Raw genomic sequence first — 14,783 nt, 5'->3', positions numbered from 1 at the left:
ATTTACCAATATCAAAGCAACTTGAAAACCATCAAAGTATTTATAAGAGGCCAGAAGATAAAAGAACTGGCAGGTGCCACAGGATGGGTTGCCCCCTGGAAATCAAAATTTGCATGCCATGGTGTACACGATGCACGCTCCTCACCGTCCATGCCCTCCACTTCTGCTGAACTCAGCAGTTCAAAATAGCATTGCTGTCTTTAAACCGCTTATGTGTATCATTCTGATCCCTTCCCCGCTCTCTACAAGATGATCCTTCTTCTATCCATCTGGTTTTTGGCAGATCTCTATCATTTACATCCCCCTAACCCTACACGTTCAGTGGCCCCTCTTCGGTCCCAGCAACATCCTCCCTAACACAAAATGGCACCAGGAATACTCACGATATTCCAAATGACAGTGGGGTCTTCAGTACTTTCCCATCGCCTCTAGACTTAGGGTCTGTCACATCTTGGGCTGAATGGCCTTCACGTGATTTCTAATTAATATTGCCCCTCTCTCCCCAGTGCCCCTTCATGTCTCCTGCTCTGTGTTCTGCTTGATTCTATTTGTCCACTTCCATACGCTGCACTGTAAGAGCCATGTGTCCAGCCCACAGATTAATCTGTCCAAATCCCTTTCAGTTTGCTCATGCTGTCCTCTCCCTTTGCTGCATCCTCATCCCTGGTGCCCTCCCTCCTGTCAAACAATTGAGCTACTGGGAAAATTGCAGCTTGGAGCCTTCTCTAGTCCTTTGTCTGTAGAGGGAATAATAGTTTTAGGGGCAGGAAGCAGGGCTGTGTGGCAAAAGGAAACCTGCTGGGGAGAGATAAGAGGCTGGGAGTTAGGAACAAGCAGCCCCTCCTGTTTATCACACCTGCCAGCCCCATCGCACTGTGCTTCCTATTCCTAGAAAACAGCTTTCAACCCACATCCTCCTGTGCTTTTAAATGCATTGTGAACAAGTCTGGTGCACAGGTGTGCAGTATCCCATGGAGCCTGAAGATCTGGTTACCCTCCATCTATGCAGTTAGTAATGTAGTCCAAGGATTGTAGCCAATTTAATGGGCTGATTGCCCCTAAACAGCCCTTTCCCTTCTGAGCACTTTCTTCCCACTTCCTGTGTCAGGTTTGCAGATCTGGATTCCCATCAGTGTTCCCTGGTTTCCTTCTGAAATGAGGGAACATCAGCTTCTCTTGCTGACCCTGCTGCACCTAGCTGGGTAGTAAATTGCTTTAATCATTTCAAAAAGCATCCAGTGGAAAGTGCCAGATCGGCGGTGGTACAGCCGGAGATAGTCCATTTATCCACAGAATACATGCAGGAAAAGTAACGGCTGCATAAGCCTCCCCGCACTGCGCAGCCAAAGGGTCTCAGACATAGTTCAGGCTCCATGGCCATTCAATAGCTGGCCTCTGGTTGGGCACCAGATGAGGTTGCCAACTCGTGCCACCTATGATGGTGGTGTGACCCCTACACGCATCCAGTAAGAACTGCACTCCTACCTGCCAGGTTCATTTTACACAGGCCACTGAACAACAGCAGCCAGATGGTAACAACTTTGGGTATTTCAAGCTTAGGCTGCTTATGACCTAGTTATCGCTCACCTGCACCATCCAGCCTCATTTCCCCCATCTGATTCCATCTAAGTAGCCATTTCTTCTTTGCCGCGGTGAGTTGAACAGTTTCTCTCCAAGGTTTTCTACTTACTGACCTGCATGTTCTAATCATGTGATCAGCCTCACCCTATTCTCTGGGTGACACACTTTCACTGGCTGCTTTCAGAACATGCTGTAAGGCCATGTGTTTTGGGTAGACTGGGTTCTACCATACAGCCTTTGCTGTATTTTGGGCTCCCTTCACTGATTAATATATAACCCATTTTCCTTAATTTTTTGATATCACTTGGGAACTGTTTCCTTGCATTTGCCTGTGGGCTCCTGGGTTTTCCCCTGTCCTGGGTCCTTTGCTTCTGGCTGGTGGTCTATTCGAGCTGGTAGATCTGAGTTGAGTAATATGTCTGACTTTATCATACAGTGTTCAGATGTTGCCCAGTAGGTGCCTTATAAAGGTATTAAATAAAAGCAAATACTAGTGGATTCACAAGAGTCAGTTGTAACTTATGTTTAAAAAGTGGGGGAGCAGCAAAGGCATCTCTCCCCAAGAAAGGATGCCACATGAGCAGTGAATGGCTGTTGCTCTTTGCAGGTGCTACAGGGTATGAACAGTAATTGGGAGATTAGGCCAATGAGTGATCTGTGGGGTGATCTGTTACAGCAGATACTATCTTTGTTGGAAAACTGTGGTGGCCAATCCGAGTGCTCCATTTCTCCAAGCCATTTAAAAACAGAGATGGACCTGATTGTTGCTTTATTCAGTGGTCATACACATGGCCTTGTGGATAAAGCAACTCTCCCTCTAGCCTTGTAAAATGCAATGGGAGAGGCAAAGCCTTCAGAACTACATTTCCCATAATGCACAGACAGCCCGGTCTGAACCCATCCTGAGATTAAGAAGGCTACACGTAGTGACTAGTTTAAATCCAGATTAGATTTAGTTGAATGCTGCAGGAAGGAGGAGAGTGTGACCAGCAGCCGGACAGCAGAGGCTAACTGGTGAGAGACTCTGACGTGCACTCCTTTAACATGAGATGGTCTTGTCTCCTGGCTGGAATTGGGGCTCAATTCTGAGGAATTCTTAGCTCAGGAATATTACATGGATTCTCAGGGTGCTACTGGGAGGGGTGTTTTTTCTCTTCAGGCCTGGGTGGCTGTGCTGGGAGTTTGTAGTCATTCTTTGGGCATTGAAAGAAAATTCAGGGAAAGATGGTGGCATTTGACTTCAGAAGTCTGGCTGAGGCAGAAGCCAGGGATGGTTCTACCATACAAGAACAGGCAGTTGTTTAGGGAAGCATTGTGTTAGAGGTAGAAGTATTGTGACTGAGGGGTTGTTGGGGAATGGTTACACCTGTCTGTCCTCAAAAATCCCTAGATCCATCGCTTGAGGGGAGGGGGAAAAGTCAGCTATTATTTCTCCCCCCCAAAACAAGGTTCCTTTGTCTTTCTCTGCATCCTCATAGGGACCCAGGAGCAGATTTCAATGTCCTTACACCAAGTAGTACCGTTCTCCCTGAATATACCTAGTAATCTTGGTGGAGTGAGGTGTACTCGGGGTGTCTGAGGGTGCTAGAATCTGGTGGCTGAGGCTTCTTATCAGCAGGTCACTGAGAACTCCGTTCGGTGATGGAAATTACTATGCGTCACAGGGAGTGAGGTTGGGGGGGCGTGGCTTTGCTTCACTTGTGCTGCTTGCCATCTCAATGAGGAATGTCTGATCAGCTGCTCTTTGTTAGGAAAGAAAAATAATGACACACAAAGCTGCTGTTTGTTAGGAAAGAAAAATAATGACACACAAAGCTGCAGTGGAGTTGTTGTTACTGTTACTATTATAGTAACTATTTAATATAATAGAAATTATAGTTAATATCATTATTAAGAAATGTCTGTATTATTTGTATTGTGAAAGCACCTAGAAACCCGACTCATTGGGCAGGACCCTATTGTGCTAGGCACTGTACAAAGAGACTTGCAGCTAGTTCTGGTTATCTGGTTATTCTGTGCTCCCAGGACATCAGTATCTGGTTATTCTGTGTTCACAGGACATCTTACTTAAAATTCTGCAATAGAGCAGGAGTTTAATTTTGACTTTCTTAGATGTTACCCTTCCCTCTTGCCCTTTCCTCTCCCCATTCTCCAGACTTCCCTGCTTCTCCCAGCATCCGGTCAGGTCAGCTCTTAAACTGGTGGAAATCAGTGATTGACTTTGGTGTGGTTATGCTGATTAACATCAGCTGAGAATCTGGCCCTGTGCTTAGAGGGCAGAATGGTGAGGATAGCATCATAGCCCTGGTCTACACTACAAGTTTAGGTCAAATTTAGCAGCAATAGATGGATTTAACCCTGCACCCATCCACATAACAAAGCCATTTTTATCAACTTAATGGGCTCTTAAAATCGATTTCTCTACTCCTCCCCGACTAGGGGATTAGTGCTGAAATCGACATCTCCAGGTCAAATTTGGGTTCACGTGGACACAATTCAACGGAATTGGCCTCAAGGAGCTATCCCACAGTGCTCCATTGTGACTGCTCTGGACAGCAGATGCACTGGCCAGGTAGACAGGAAAAGCCCTGCGAACTTTTGAATTTCATTTCCTGTTTGGCCAGTGTGGCGAGCTCATCAGCAGTGGTGACCATGGAGTCCCAGAATCACAAAAGAGCTCCAGCATGGACCGAACGGGAGGTACGGGATCTGATCGCTGTATGGGGAGACGAATTTGTGCTATCAGAACTCTGTTCCAAAAGACGAAATGCCAAAATATTTGTAAAAATCTCCAAGGGCATGAAGGACAGAGGCTATCACAGGGACCTGCAGCAGTGCCACATGAAACTTAAGTAGCTCAGGCAAGCCTACCAAAAAACCCAAAAGGCAAACACCCACTCAGGGTCAGAGCCCCAGACATGCCGCTTTTATGATGAGCTGCATGCAATTCTAGGGGGTGCCCCTACAGTTGCCCCACCCCTGTATGTGGACTCCTGCAAGGGGGGAGTCTCATGCAACAGGGATGAGGATTTTGGGGACTAGGAAGATAGCGCGCACCCAGGCTAGCGGAGAAACCATTCTCCCCGACAGCCAGGAACTGTTTATCACCCTGGAGCCAATACCCTCCCAACCCGGGCTCCCAGACCTTGAAGGTGGAGAAGGCAGCTTTGGTGAGGGTACCTTTGTAAATATAATACACAGTTTAAAAGCAAGTGTGTTTAATGATTAATTTACCCTGAAGACTTGGGATGCATTCGCGTCCAGTACAGCTACTGGAAAAGTCTGTTAACGTGTGTGGGGATGGGGCGGAAATCCTCCAGGGACATCTCAATGAAGCTGTCCTGGAGGTACTCCCAAAGTCTTTGCAAAAGGTTTCTGGGGAGGGCAGCCTTATTGCGTCCTCCATGTTAGGACACTTTACCACAGCAGGCCAGTAGCATGTAGTCTGGAATCTTTGCATAAGAAAGCATGGCAGCATGTGGTCCAGGTGTTTGCTGGCATTCAAGCAACATCCATTCTTTCTCTCTCTATGTTATCCTCAGGAGAGTGATATCATTCATAGATTCATAGATATTAAGGGACCATTATGATCCTCTAGTCTGATGTCCTGCACAATACAGGCCACTGAATCTCACCCACCTACTCCTGCAATAAACCTCTCACCTATGTCTGAGCTATTGAAGTCCTCAGATCATGGTTTAAAGACTTCAAGGTGCAGAGAATTCTCCAGAAAGTGACGTGTGCCCCACGCTGAAGAGGAAGGCGCTTAGTGCATAGTGTGGGGACGCACGCAATCAACTGTATAAAATCACTGTCTAAAAAATCGACTACTATAAATTCAACCTAATTTCATAGTGTAGACATACCCTAAGAAAAACCCAGTCACAGATTTCCATTAACTGAAGAATTGGCTTAGAATATTGACTATCCTGTCTTCTCAGTGGACACCCAGCGTGCGGTGGCTGGCTATAGACAAACTGCTGGTGGTTCAGTTCAGAGAAACATCCCAAAGTTTGGAGGCTGCTCTGAACCACTTGGGCCTGCAAAACCAGGCCAATTATTTATTACTTTTACATTGCAGTAGCACCTAGGCGGTCCACTCAAGTACCAGGAGCTGTACAACCACACAACACAAAGATGATCCCTTCCTGAAAGAGCTTACAGACTATTTCTTGCGGCATTTTGACCCTTTTACACATGGCTGGAAACAGGAGATTTTAGGGAGAGTGAGGCTAACACGACTCTGCTACCCCACACGTGAAAAGGGGAATTTCAGGTCAGCATGACTCTTCCCAGAAGAGAGGGGGAGCCCAGGCCTGTTTGTGTGCAGGAGACGGAAGGTTCTAGGGATCCTGAGAAATCCCAATAAAGCCTTATCTACAGCCCAATGGGTGGTCATTCTGGATAGATGAGCATTGCTATAGCTGGGAGGATGAAGCACAGCACAGTAGAACTGGAGTCTCTGGTGGTTCCGTCCTTGTATCAGTGACGACTCCTCCCTTGGTTGCTGTGCTGGCTGGCACAGCAGTAAGGGGGGCTCGCTGTTCACTTTCTCTGGTATTCCTAGGTACAGAGGCGAGAGGCTCTCCTCTCTCTACAGAGTATGTTCCAGCTCCTCTCCCACTGCTGGTCATGGCTGCAGGCAATACAGGAACCAATCAGGTAATCCCCCAGGACCCAGTTGCCTCATGACATTTTGCATGTTAACTACCAACAGCTTTGCATTAGAAATGAATCAGTGACTTCTCTGGATGGGGCGGGTGGGAAGTCTGACCCTTTGCTTTGTCTGGGACAGGGATCTGTATCGTGTCATGCACTCTGAGGAACTTTGTCCTGATGCTGGCCCTTTGTGTGATTGTTTAATAAACTCTTTTGGATGCCTGGTAGAGAGCCCCATTTCTCCAGCCCATAGGACTGTCCGTATTGTCAGAGAGGGAGCATGCTGCATTGTTGTGTTTCCAAGCTCTTTGCTTTAACCATCAAAATAGTGTTAATGTTAAAATATGTTAAAATCTATAAAGAAAATGTTATTAAATTGAAAACCAGATGGGAAAAGATTTAAAGGTCCTATCTCACTCCTGAGCTGGACTGGCATGTTCCCTATGGCATGCATGCAGAGGACAGAAATTCCATTTCACAAAAGATTTCAAAATCTGGCGTTGTTTCAAATAGATACAAACCTGAAAATTTTAAAATTCTCCATAGAGGAAAATTCTGAAGAATTTTCATTCCGGGTTGGTTGACCTGTTTCATTTCAACCAAATCCAAAATGTTTCAATTTTGACTTTATTTTATAATATAAAATAAAAAAAATTCTAAACAAAGTAATTTAAAAATGTAAAATCAAAATGTTTAGTTTGGAAAATGAGAGAAAGGGATGTTTTGTCTTTGTTGGAACATTTTTTGTTTCCTCTCTGAAATGAAATTTTGGTGAACAGGACATGATTTCTTGAAGCGTTTCGATTTAGATGGAATTGAATCTTCTGATGGAAAATGGTTCTGTTGAAGTTTTTCTGACTAGTCTATTGTCCAGTGTTTTGTTTAGTTTTAGGCTAAAATGACCAAGCAATAAGGTTTTCACCATTTACACTGGGGACTAGCACCCCATAAGAAATAGACCTCAGTGCTGGCATATGTTCTCTGCTATTCAGCCTTTGCTCAGTTTCATCCCATTACTTTTAATGAGAGCTGAATTCTGCATTTTGTGATAGTATTAGGAATTCTGGGATTCTTGCTTTTAAAAAAAAATTCATGCAATGATGTGCCACCAGTATTTTAATTCAGGGGTCCCACAAGTGTCCCCTTAGCCTGCGATGAACCCTGTATCCCCAGCCCCAGGAATACAATTCATTGTTTTTCCCATGTAAACAAAATCCCTGTCTCCTCGCCATGGAAGGAGACAGCTCCATTGGACCAACAAACTGGTTTGAAGCTGCACTTTGCTAGAGATGTCTACACTGCTACAGCAGGGGTCACCAGGTAGCACGGTTACACATAGTCTTACACCTTTTTTTTTCTTAGCATGTGAGTAAATGTTCAGCCTCTGAAGAGATGTCAGTTAGTTTTGTTGTTGCAGGTTCTTTAGGGGAGCTGTGGAGGCAGCAGGAGGCTTTGCCCTCTACCCTCATGTAACTAGGCAATTGTTGAGGCAGAGTTGCTCCCTGGGAACTAGGAATTGGGTAGTGGGCTGAGATTGCTGAAAGAAGGGATTGCCTGCATGCTGTTCATGAGCCCTTCTGTTCCAGGACTGTCATATAGGTGTAAATAAAACCAGTTACACATAAAATATACTCAAACTCAACATCACTGCTTTCTCCTCCATGGGGAAGCCTATGTGCAAGGCCCCAGACATGCACTGCTCAGCAGAGGGACAATTCTTTGGGCCGGATTCTCCTTTGTCTTACACCTTATCTAGTTATTTACACTTGTGCAAAGTGGATGTGAAATGCTCCCAAATCAGAATGTTTCCCTCTCACACATCAGCAGGAACAGTTTGTATGCAGCCTTGCAGAGGTGCAGATGCCAGCAGAAGATGCAGGGTCAGGAGAAGAAGGCCTTTGTCCCTAATACAATAATTGAATGGGGAGGGCTGGGGACTCCTTCCCGTAGGAATGTTTTTGAAAATATCTGTCATTTGGCACTATCTAGTGGGTCAGTAAGGAAAACACTGAGCTCCTCAACAGGATCTTTGAGCCCCAAGGATAAGTAATCTCTGTCAGGGGGGATTAGCAGTGTCAAGTGAAGCGGTGAGCTTGAGCAGAAGCAGGAGAATCGCCCAAACCTCCTTCAGAATTAGTGGCAGAACTAAAACAGGGAGTCCCTTTGAGCCCCCTCCAGGTCATTGCTTGTTCATCATAGACCTTGGGAAATTTCTTGTCTATTGGGAGAATGGGTAAAGAAGAATAAAGCTCCCCAGCTTAGGCGGCTGTTGGCTCAGGTCTCAGCATCACGGGGCAAGGTGGCATTGATGCATCTTGGGGTTACAGCACAAGAGGAGAAGTGGATCTGACAGGCATTCCTGTGCCTAGGGTGCTGTGCGTGATGTATGTGTGGGGACAGAACTTTGTCAGGGCACAGCCCTGGCGGTCCTTACCCCCATTCCTATAAATGCCATTGTTTCAACTCTCTCAGGATGGATGGAGACTCTGCACTGATGTAAGGGGAGGGTCCAGGAAAGAGGGGCTCTGTCACAGGGATTGGCCCTTTCAAGGGAGTCAGGGACCAGGTACCTGTGACAGGTCTGTAAGGGAGAACAAGCCAACCCAGACCCCTTGGCAGTAATTACATTCCTAGGTGGCTGGTTGGCAGCTGATTAGAAACCACCTCAGCTGAGCTCTGGTAACCCTTTATCTGGCTCATTAGCTAGAGACAGGAACTTCCAGCAGAGTGCGGGCGGGCCTGGCAGGTGTGTGCCAAGGAACAGGGAACTCCCAGGCAGTGGCAGGAAGCCTTAGGCTGTCATGAGTCCCCAGAGGAGAGCTGCAGGAGGCAAACCCCTGGCTCTGGGGAAGGATTCTGTCCAGGTAGTGGCAAGAGGCCTTGCTCCAGGGAAGGAACCCAAGCCAAGAGAATCCTGCTGAAGGGGACAATCCTGGGCTGGCCCCTAGGGAATGGACTAGGGCAGGGGTGGGCAAACTTTTTGGCCCAGGGGCCACATTGGGGAATAGAAATTGTATGGCGGGCCATGAATGCTCACAAAATTGGTGTTGGGGTGCGGGAGAGGGTGCAGGCTCTGGGGTGGGGCTGGGGATGAGGAGTTTGGGGTGTAGGAGGGTGTTCTGGGCTGGGAGCAAGGGGTTCGGAGGGTGGGAGGGGGATCAGAGCTGGGGCGGGGTGTGGGAAGGGGTCCAGGTTCCAGCTAGAGGTGTGTGCTCTGGGGTGGGACTGGGGATGAAAGGTTTGGGGCGCAGGAGAGTGCTCCGGGTTGGGATTGAGGGATTTGGAGAGCGGGAAGGGGATCAGGGCAGGGGGTTGGGGCGTGGGGAGAGGCTCAGGGGGTGCAGGCTCTGAGCGGCACTTACCTCAAGCGACTCCCGGAAGCAGTGGCATGTCCCTTCTCTGGGTCCTATGTGGAGGCGCGGCCAGGCGGCTCTACACGCTGCCCCATCCTCAGGCATCCCCCTGCAGCTCCCATTGGAGTGCATAGGAACTGGAGCGGGGCCATGCCGTGGCTTCTGGGAGCCGCGTGGTACAGCCCCCAACCCTGCACCCGCGCCAAAGCGCCGGAGAAGGGCCAACCCACGTGGTGCAGCCCCGACCCAGCACCCCAGCTGGAGCAACAAAGCAGGGCTGAGCTGCTGGTCCAGACCACCCCTTGACTAAGGGTATCTTTTCTGTGTTACTCTCTTACCCTGCCCTTGTCCTCAGTTATCCACTCTAGGTCCACAAAGGGCCGGCTTCCTCCCTGCTCTAACCCCATGAATTCAGTGGAGTTATACCAGGGAGAACTAGACCCAATGAGCCCTTAGGATAATTGCTCACAAGATGGCTGTGATGACCATTTCAAGTCAGAGACCACAGTCCCGTTGCTTGGAGGGGAGAATATCTCCTCGGTGCAGGCTAACTTTGTTTTTCTTCCTCATCAGGAAAGTGACCCTCCTTGTCATTGGCCTGGACAATACAGGGAAAACCTCCCTCATAATGGAGATACAGAGAGGTGAGGAGCCAGCTGTCTCCAGTTACTGCTGGAGTCTGGGGATATGTCTATGCTGCTGTCAGAGGCGAGAGTGGATGTGTTGACGTATCCGAGCTAGCTTTGATCTAGCTAGCTCCAATAACACCCAGCACTGAAGCCACGAGCAGCAGCGTGGACTAGCAACTTGTGTACATAACCAGGGTCTCGGGCAGGGCTGCACAGCCTGGGCTGCCACTTGCAGTACCTCAGCTTTGCTGCTGTGTCTACCTGTGCTGCAGTCACACCCTGAGTCTCAGCTGAGCTGACATGATGCCAGAGGCAAAGAGTTTATTGTTCTTTGCAAATAACTTCAAATCTCCCCATCGCTGAGGGGATAAATCTTTCCGTGCTTCCAATTATTCCCCTCCATCTGCAGGAGGCAGCATTGTAATAATCCTGTGAGGTCAACATTGGATCATAATTGTGTCTTTATGCTCTGGTAGGTGGGTTTGACTTTCTCATGTCTATTTGGTAACTTTATGTAGCTGACATTGTTTGTCCGACTCCAGTGTAGGGGATGTAGACTTGGACAGTCTATATCACTCACTCTCTGTGGGACTTGAGGACCAAGCCACTGCTGAGCATCAGAGATCTGAATTCACTGCATCAGGCTGTTACACAGGATGCAGGCATACAGCGTGATGCATCTAGATTTGCAGAGTGTCTGGAATACAATGGCCCCTTCTGCAGAACTGGGATTTAGACAGCCAGGTGCAACAGAAATGTAGTACTGGGTAGCCACTCAGGTTAAACCTAGGGGATAAGATCGCCAGTGGGAAATATGGCTGGGATATCGACAGGCCTCAATCCCTGGGATTCCTGGCAAGCCATTTGGCTACTCTAAAACAATCAACAGAGTCATGATTGCTTTAAGAAATATACTGCTAGGATTAACCTGACCTGCCACTGCACAATAGGAAACAGGGTGGGGCTATTCCCCTCTCCCCCCACGCCAAACCTGCCAGGATTTAGGATAGATCTATGAACAGGGGTGTCACAGAGCAAGGAGTTTGTGCTGCAGTGGCCTAAAGTCATGATGCTGACCAAGACCCACTTAATCACCTACTTTAAGACAGGAATTGGATCTGAAACAGCCACAGCCTACAGTGAACACAGTCCTAGGATTAACCTACCTACGGTATTTATCTGGCCCCCATCACTGTGCTATCTGAGCACGTTCCAATCTGTAATGCAGTTACCCTCTCAGTACTCCTGGGAGGTAGGGCCATCCTATTATCCCCATTTTACTGGTGGGGAATGGAGGCAGAGAGGGACTAAATGACTCACCTGGGTCACACTAGCCATCTGTGGCAGAGTAAGGAATTGGACCTGGGTCTCCTGAGTCCCAGGCTAGCACCCTAACCACTGGACCACTCTGCTAGCTAAGGTCCTGCAATAACCCCCTGGAGCTGTCCATAGGGAATGTAATCCTGGCGTTTCCCAGAATTGCCAATGTGTCCCCTTAAATGAGAACAGGAATGTAGCTGAAGGGGGTTAATGCTAATACAGGGGATCCTTGCTATAAACCATAGCTGGGAACAAGGAATAATAACGTTCAGTGTTTGTCTGGGGGCTGCGTGTGTGTTACTGTGGGTGCTGTTCTCTCTGCAGTGCTCTCGTGTGAGGTGCTCCCCACAACAAAGCCTAACCAAACTGAACTCAGAGTGGACCGGTTTGAAGTCTCCCTTGTCGACCTGTCCGGGGGGCAGAGGTTGCGGGGCATATGGCGTAATCACTACGGTGACACTCACGGGATTATCTTTGTTCTGGACTCCAGCGATGTGCTGCGGATGGAAGAGGCCAGGAGGACCTTGGGCCGTGTTCTGGCTCACCCTAGGATTTCAGGGAAGCCCCTGTTACTGTAAGGCTGCCTTTCCCTTGCATTGAAGTGTTCCTTGGCCATTCCAGTAAATGGGGTTGCTGCACATCCGGGCAGGAACCTCAAAGGCGATATTTGGGGATCCCAGTGCTGAAACAGCATGGGTGAGGGGAACCCAGGATTGGAACGAATGAGAAAGCTGAATTAAGAGAGGATTGTCCCTTTGGATTAGGGCTGGTGGGGTGATTAGAAAGAAGCACAGTGCTGGTGAGACTAGCATGGAGTCAAAGTAGGGTAGTTCTGCAGACCGCACTTCTCTTGTGTCCTCTGCAGGGTAGAGCTGCGGGTGCCTTAGTGATGATCATTAGTTATGTTGCACAGAGATGTGCCTGGCACGTTGCAGGTGCATAAAGGAGAAGGTCCTTGCTCCATGGAGCTGTCAATCTAAACTAGGTGAAGAGAGAGTAGAGTAGAGGGGAGAGCATTCTTGGGTTCCCACACAGAGCAGATAGTCCATCTGCTCAGTCTTATTGGTAGCCATTGGGTCTTGTTAAGGTGTCTGAGTTTTTAACATGACTCAGCAGTTACTGAAGCATGATGGGTTATCTTCGGGAATGAGACAGGTGCAGCTTATCTGGGAGACTCTGCCAAACATTGAGGTGATGGGACGCTCCCCAGAGGACTCTCTGTGCTCTGAGTTTTAACTGGGCCTGGCTGACATGATGCAGAAAGAAAAGCCCAGCCACACGGTTCTGTTCACATCAGTTTGGAACCGTGGCTTAGTGTGGCTTTGTATTCCCTCAGCTTAGCACATCCTGAACCACTCTGGAAATGGTGGTGGCAACATGTGAACTAATAGGCCCTTGTCACTGAGCCCCTCAGTCCCAACTCACAGTGTCTCCACCAGTCCCTTGCGTTCCACTGGCATGGTGTCTGCACTGCCGGGGTGGATGGGACAAGGCAGTTAGTCTGTGAAGCAGGGGGCTGTGGCAGAGCAGGATAGTGGGTTATAGGGAAAGGGTGAGGACCCAGGCTCAGGGCTGGGGCCAGTGCTCAGGTGAAGGGGCCAGTCCTGATCCCACTGAGGTGAATGTAATTTTTGCCATTAACTCAAACAGGAGCAGGCCTGGGGTGAAGTGAATGTTAGGGATGAACAAAGCCTACCCCAAATCACGGTTCTTCATTCAGAACCATGAGCCAGTTGGGGGTTCTCCTGTCCATGTGACAGAGGCTGTGGATTCCATCCCTCTGCTTCAGCAGTCCCAAACTTTCACATGGTCCCCTCCACACTAGAGATAAGAAGGTTGTGTAACTAAAACCTGACCCTGCCAGACTTCTAGGGAAACTTTTGGGGACTTTTGCCAGACTCTGCCAAACTCAAAGTGAAGCTTCTTGCTGCCTCAGATTTGTCTGAGTTTCTGTGGCTGAGTTTGGTGGGTTTGTTTGATCCCATCCCAGAGCTCGGGACAGATGGTCACAGAGTGGTGGTCTGGGCTGAACCAGGCCCTTGCAAGCTCCCGCAAGCTCATACGTGAATCTCGCTGGCTGTCTTTGGAATTTGCTATGTTGCCTTTGAATAAACCTCAAACTGCAGGGTTACCAAATCATGCCAACCACCCTGGACAAGCTCCCCACAGCACTAGCCTGGCTCCACCTCCCCACAGGAGTGAGGCTGAAGAAGGATAACATTGAGCTACTGTAGGAGCTCTGCTGGCCAGTGACGTCTTATTCTTTTTTCTCTTTCGTCCCTTCTTATTACTCCCAGGCTGGCCAATAAACAGGACAAGGTTGATGCCCTCCTCCCATGTGAGCTGATCGAATGCCTGACCCTGGAGAAGCTTGTGAACGAAAACAAGTCACTGTGCCGCATCGTAAGTTTGAGAAGGGCTTGTCCAGCTTGATGTAGTTGACACCATTCTCACCAGTCTCATAAGAATGACCATACTGGGTCAGACCAAAAGTCCATCCAGCCCAGTATCCTATCTACCAACGGTGGCCAATGCCAGGTGCCCCAGAGGGAGTGAACCTAACAGGTAATGATCTAGTGATCTCTCTCCTGCCATCCATCTCCACCCTCTGACAAACAAAGGCTAGGGACACCTTTCCTTACCCATCCTGGCTAATAGCCATTAGTGGACTTAACCTTCATGAATTTATCCAGTTCTCTTTTAAACCCTGTTATAGTCCTAGCCTTCACAACCTCCTCAGGCAAGGAGTTCCACAGGTTGACTTTGCGCTGAGTAAAGAAGAACTTCCTTTTATTTGTTTTAAACCTGCTACCCATTAATTTCATTTGGTGGCCCCTAGTTCTTATATTATGGGAACAAGTAAATAACTTTTCCTTATTCACTTTCTTCACACCACTCATGATTTTATATACCTCTATCATATCCCCTCTTAGTCTCCTCTTTTCCGAGCTGAAAAGTCCTAGCCTCTTTAATCTCTCTTCATATGGGACCCGTTCCAAACCCCTAATCATTTTAGTTGCCCTTTTCTGAATCTAATGCCAGTATATCTTTTTTGAGATGAGGAGACCACATCTGTACGCAGTATTCAAGATGTGGGCATACCATGGATTTATATAAGGGCAATAAGATATTCTCCATCTTATTCTCTATCCCTTTTTTGATGATAATTCCTAACATCCCGTTTGCTTTTTTGACTGCCGCTGCACGGATGTCTTCAGAGTACTATCCACGATGAATCCAA

General features: G+C 48.1%; 1 protein-coding gene across 13 annotated transcripts in view; it reads left to right on the top strand.

Annotated features, from left to right (window-relative positions):
• The window catches only part of ARL13A (ARF like GTPase 13A), a 39,170-nt gene that overhangs the window by 12,141 nt on the left and 12,246 nt on the right, over positions 1–14,783 (top strand). For 4 of the 13 annotated variants that reach the window (XM_084640096.1, XM_084640104.1, XM_084640103.1 and 1 more), the window contains 3 exons: positions 6,149–6,243; positions 10,167–10,237; positions 13,840–13,945. In XM_084640096.1, the coding sequence (XP_084496222.1) occupies positions 6,149–6,243; positions 10,167–10,237; positions 13,840–13,945 (272 nt within the window). Of the gene's footprint in view, positions 1–2,477; positions 2,596–6,148; positions 6,244–10,166; positions 10,238–11,866; positions 12,117–13,839; positions 13,946–14,783 lie in introns of those variants that run through there. The other 9 variants (XM_084640098.1, XM_084640100.1, XM_084640093.1 and 6 more) reach the window with 6 other exon arrangements.

Source organism: Lepidochelys olivacea (genome assembly GCF_965140295.1).
Source record: "Lepidochelys olivacea isolate rLepOli2 genome assembly, chromosome: 9".
In the NCBI taxonomy this organism is placed as follows: Eukaryota; Metazoa; Chordata; order Testudines; family Cheloniidae; genus Lepidochelys; species Lepidochelys olivacea.
This window is presented reverse-complemented; position numbering and strand designations above follow the sequence as displayed.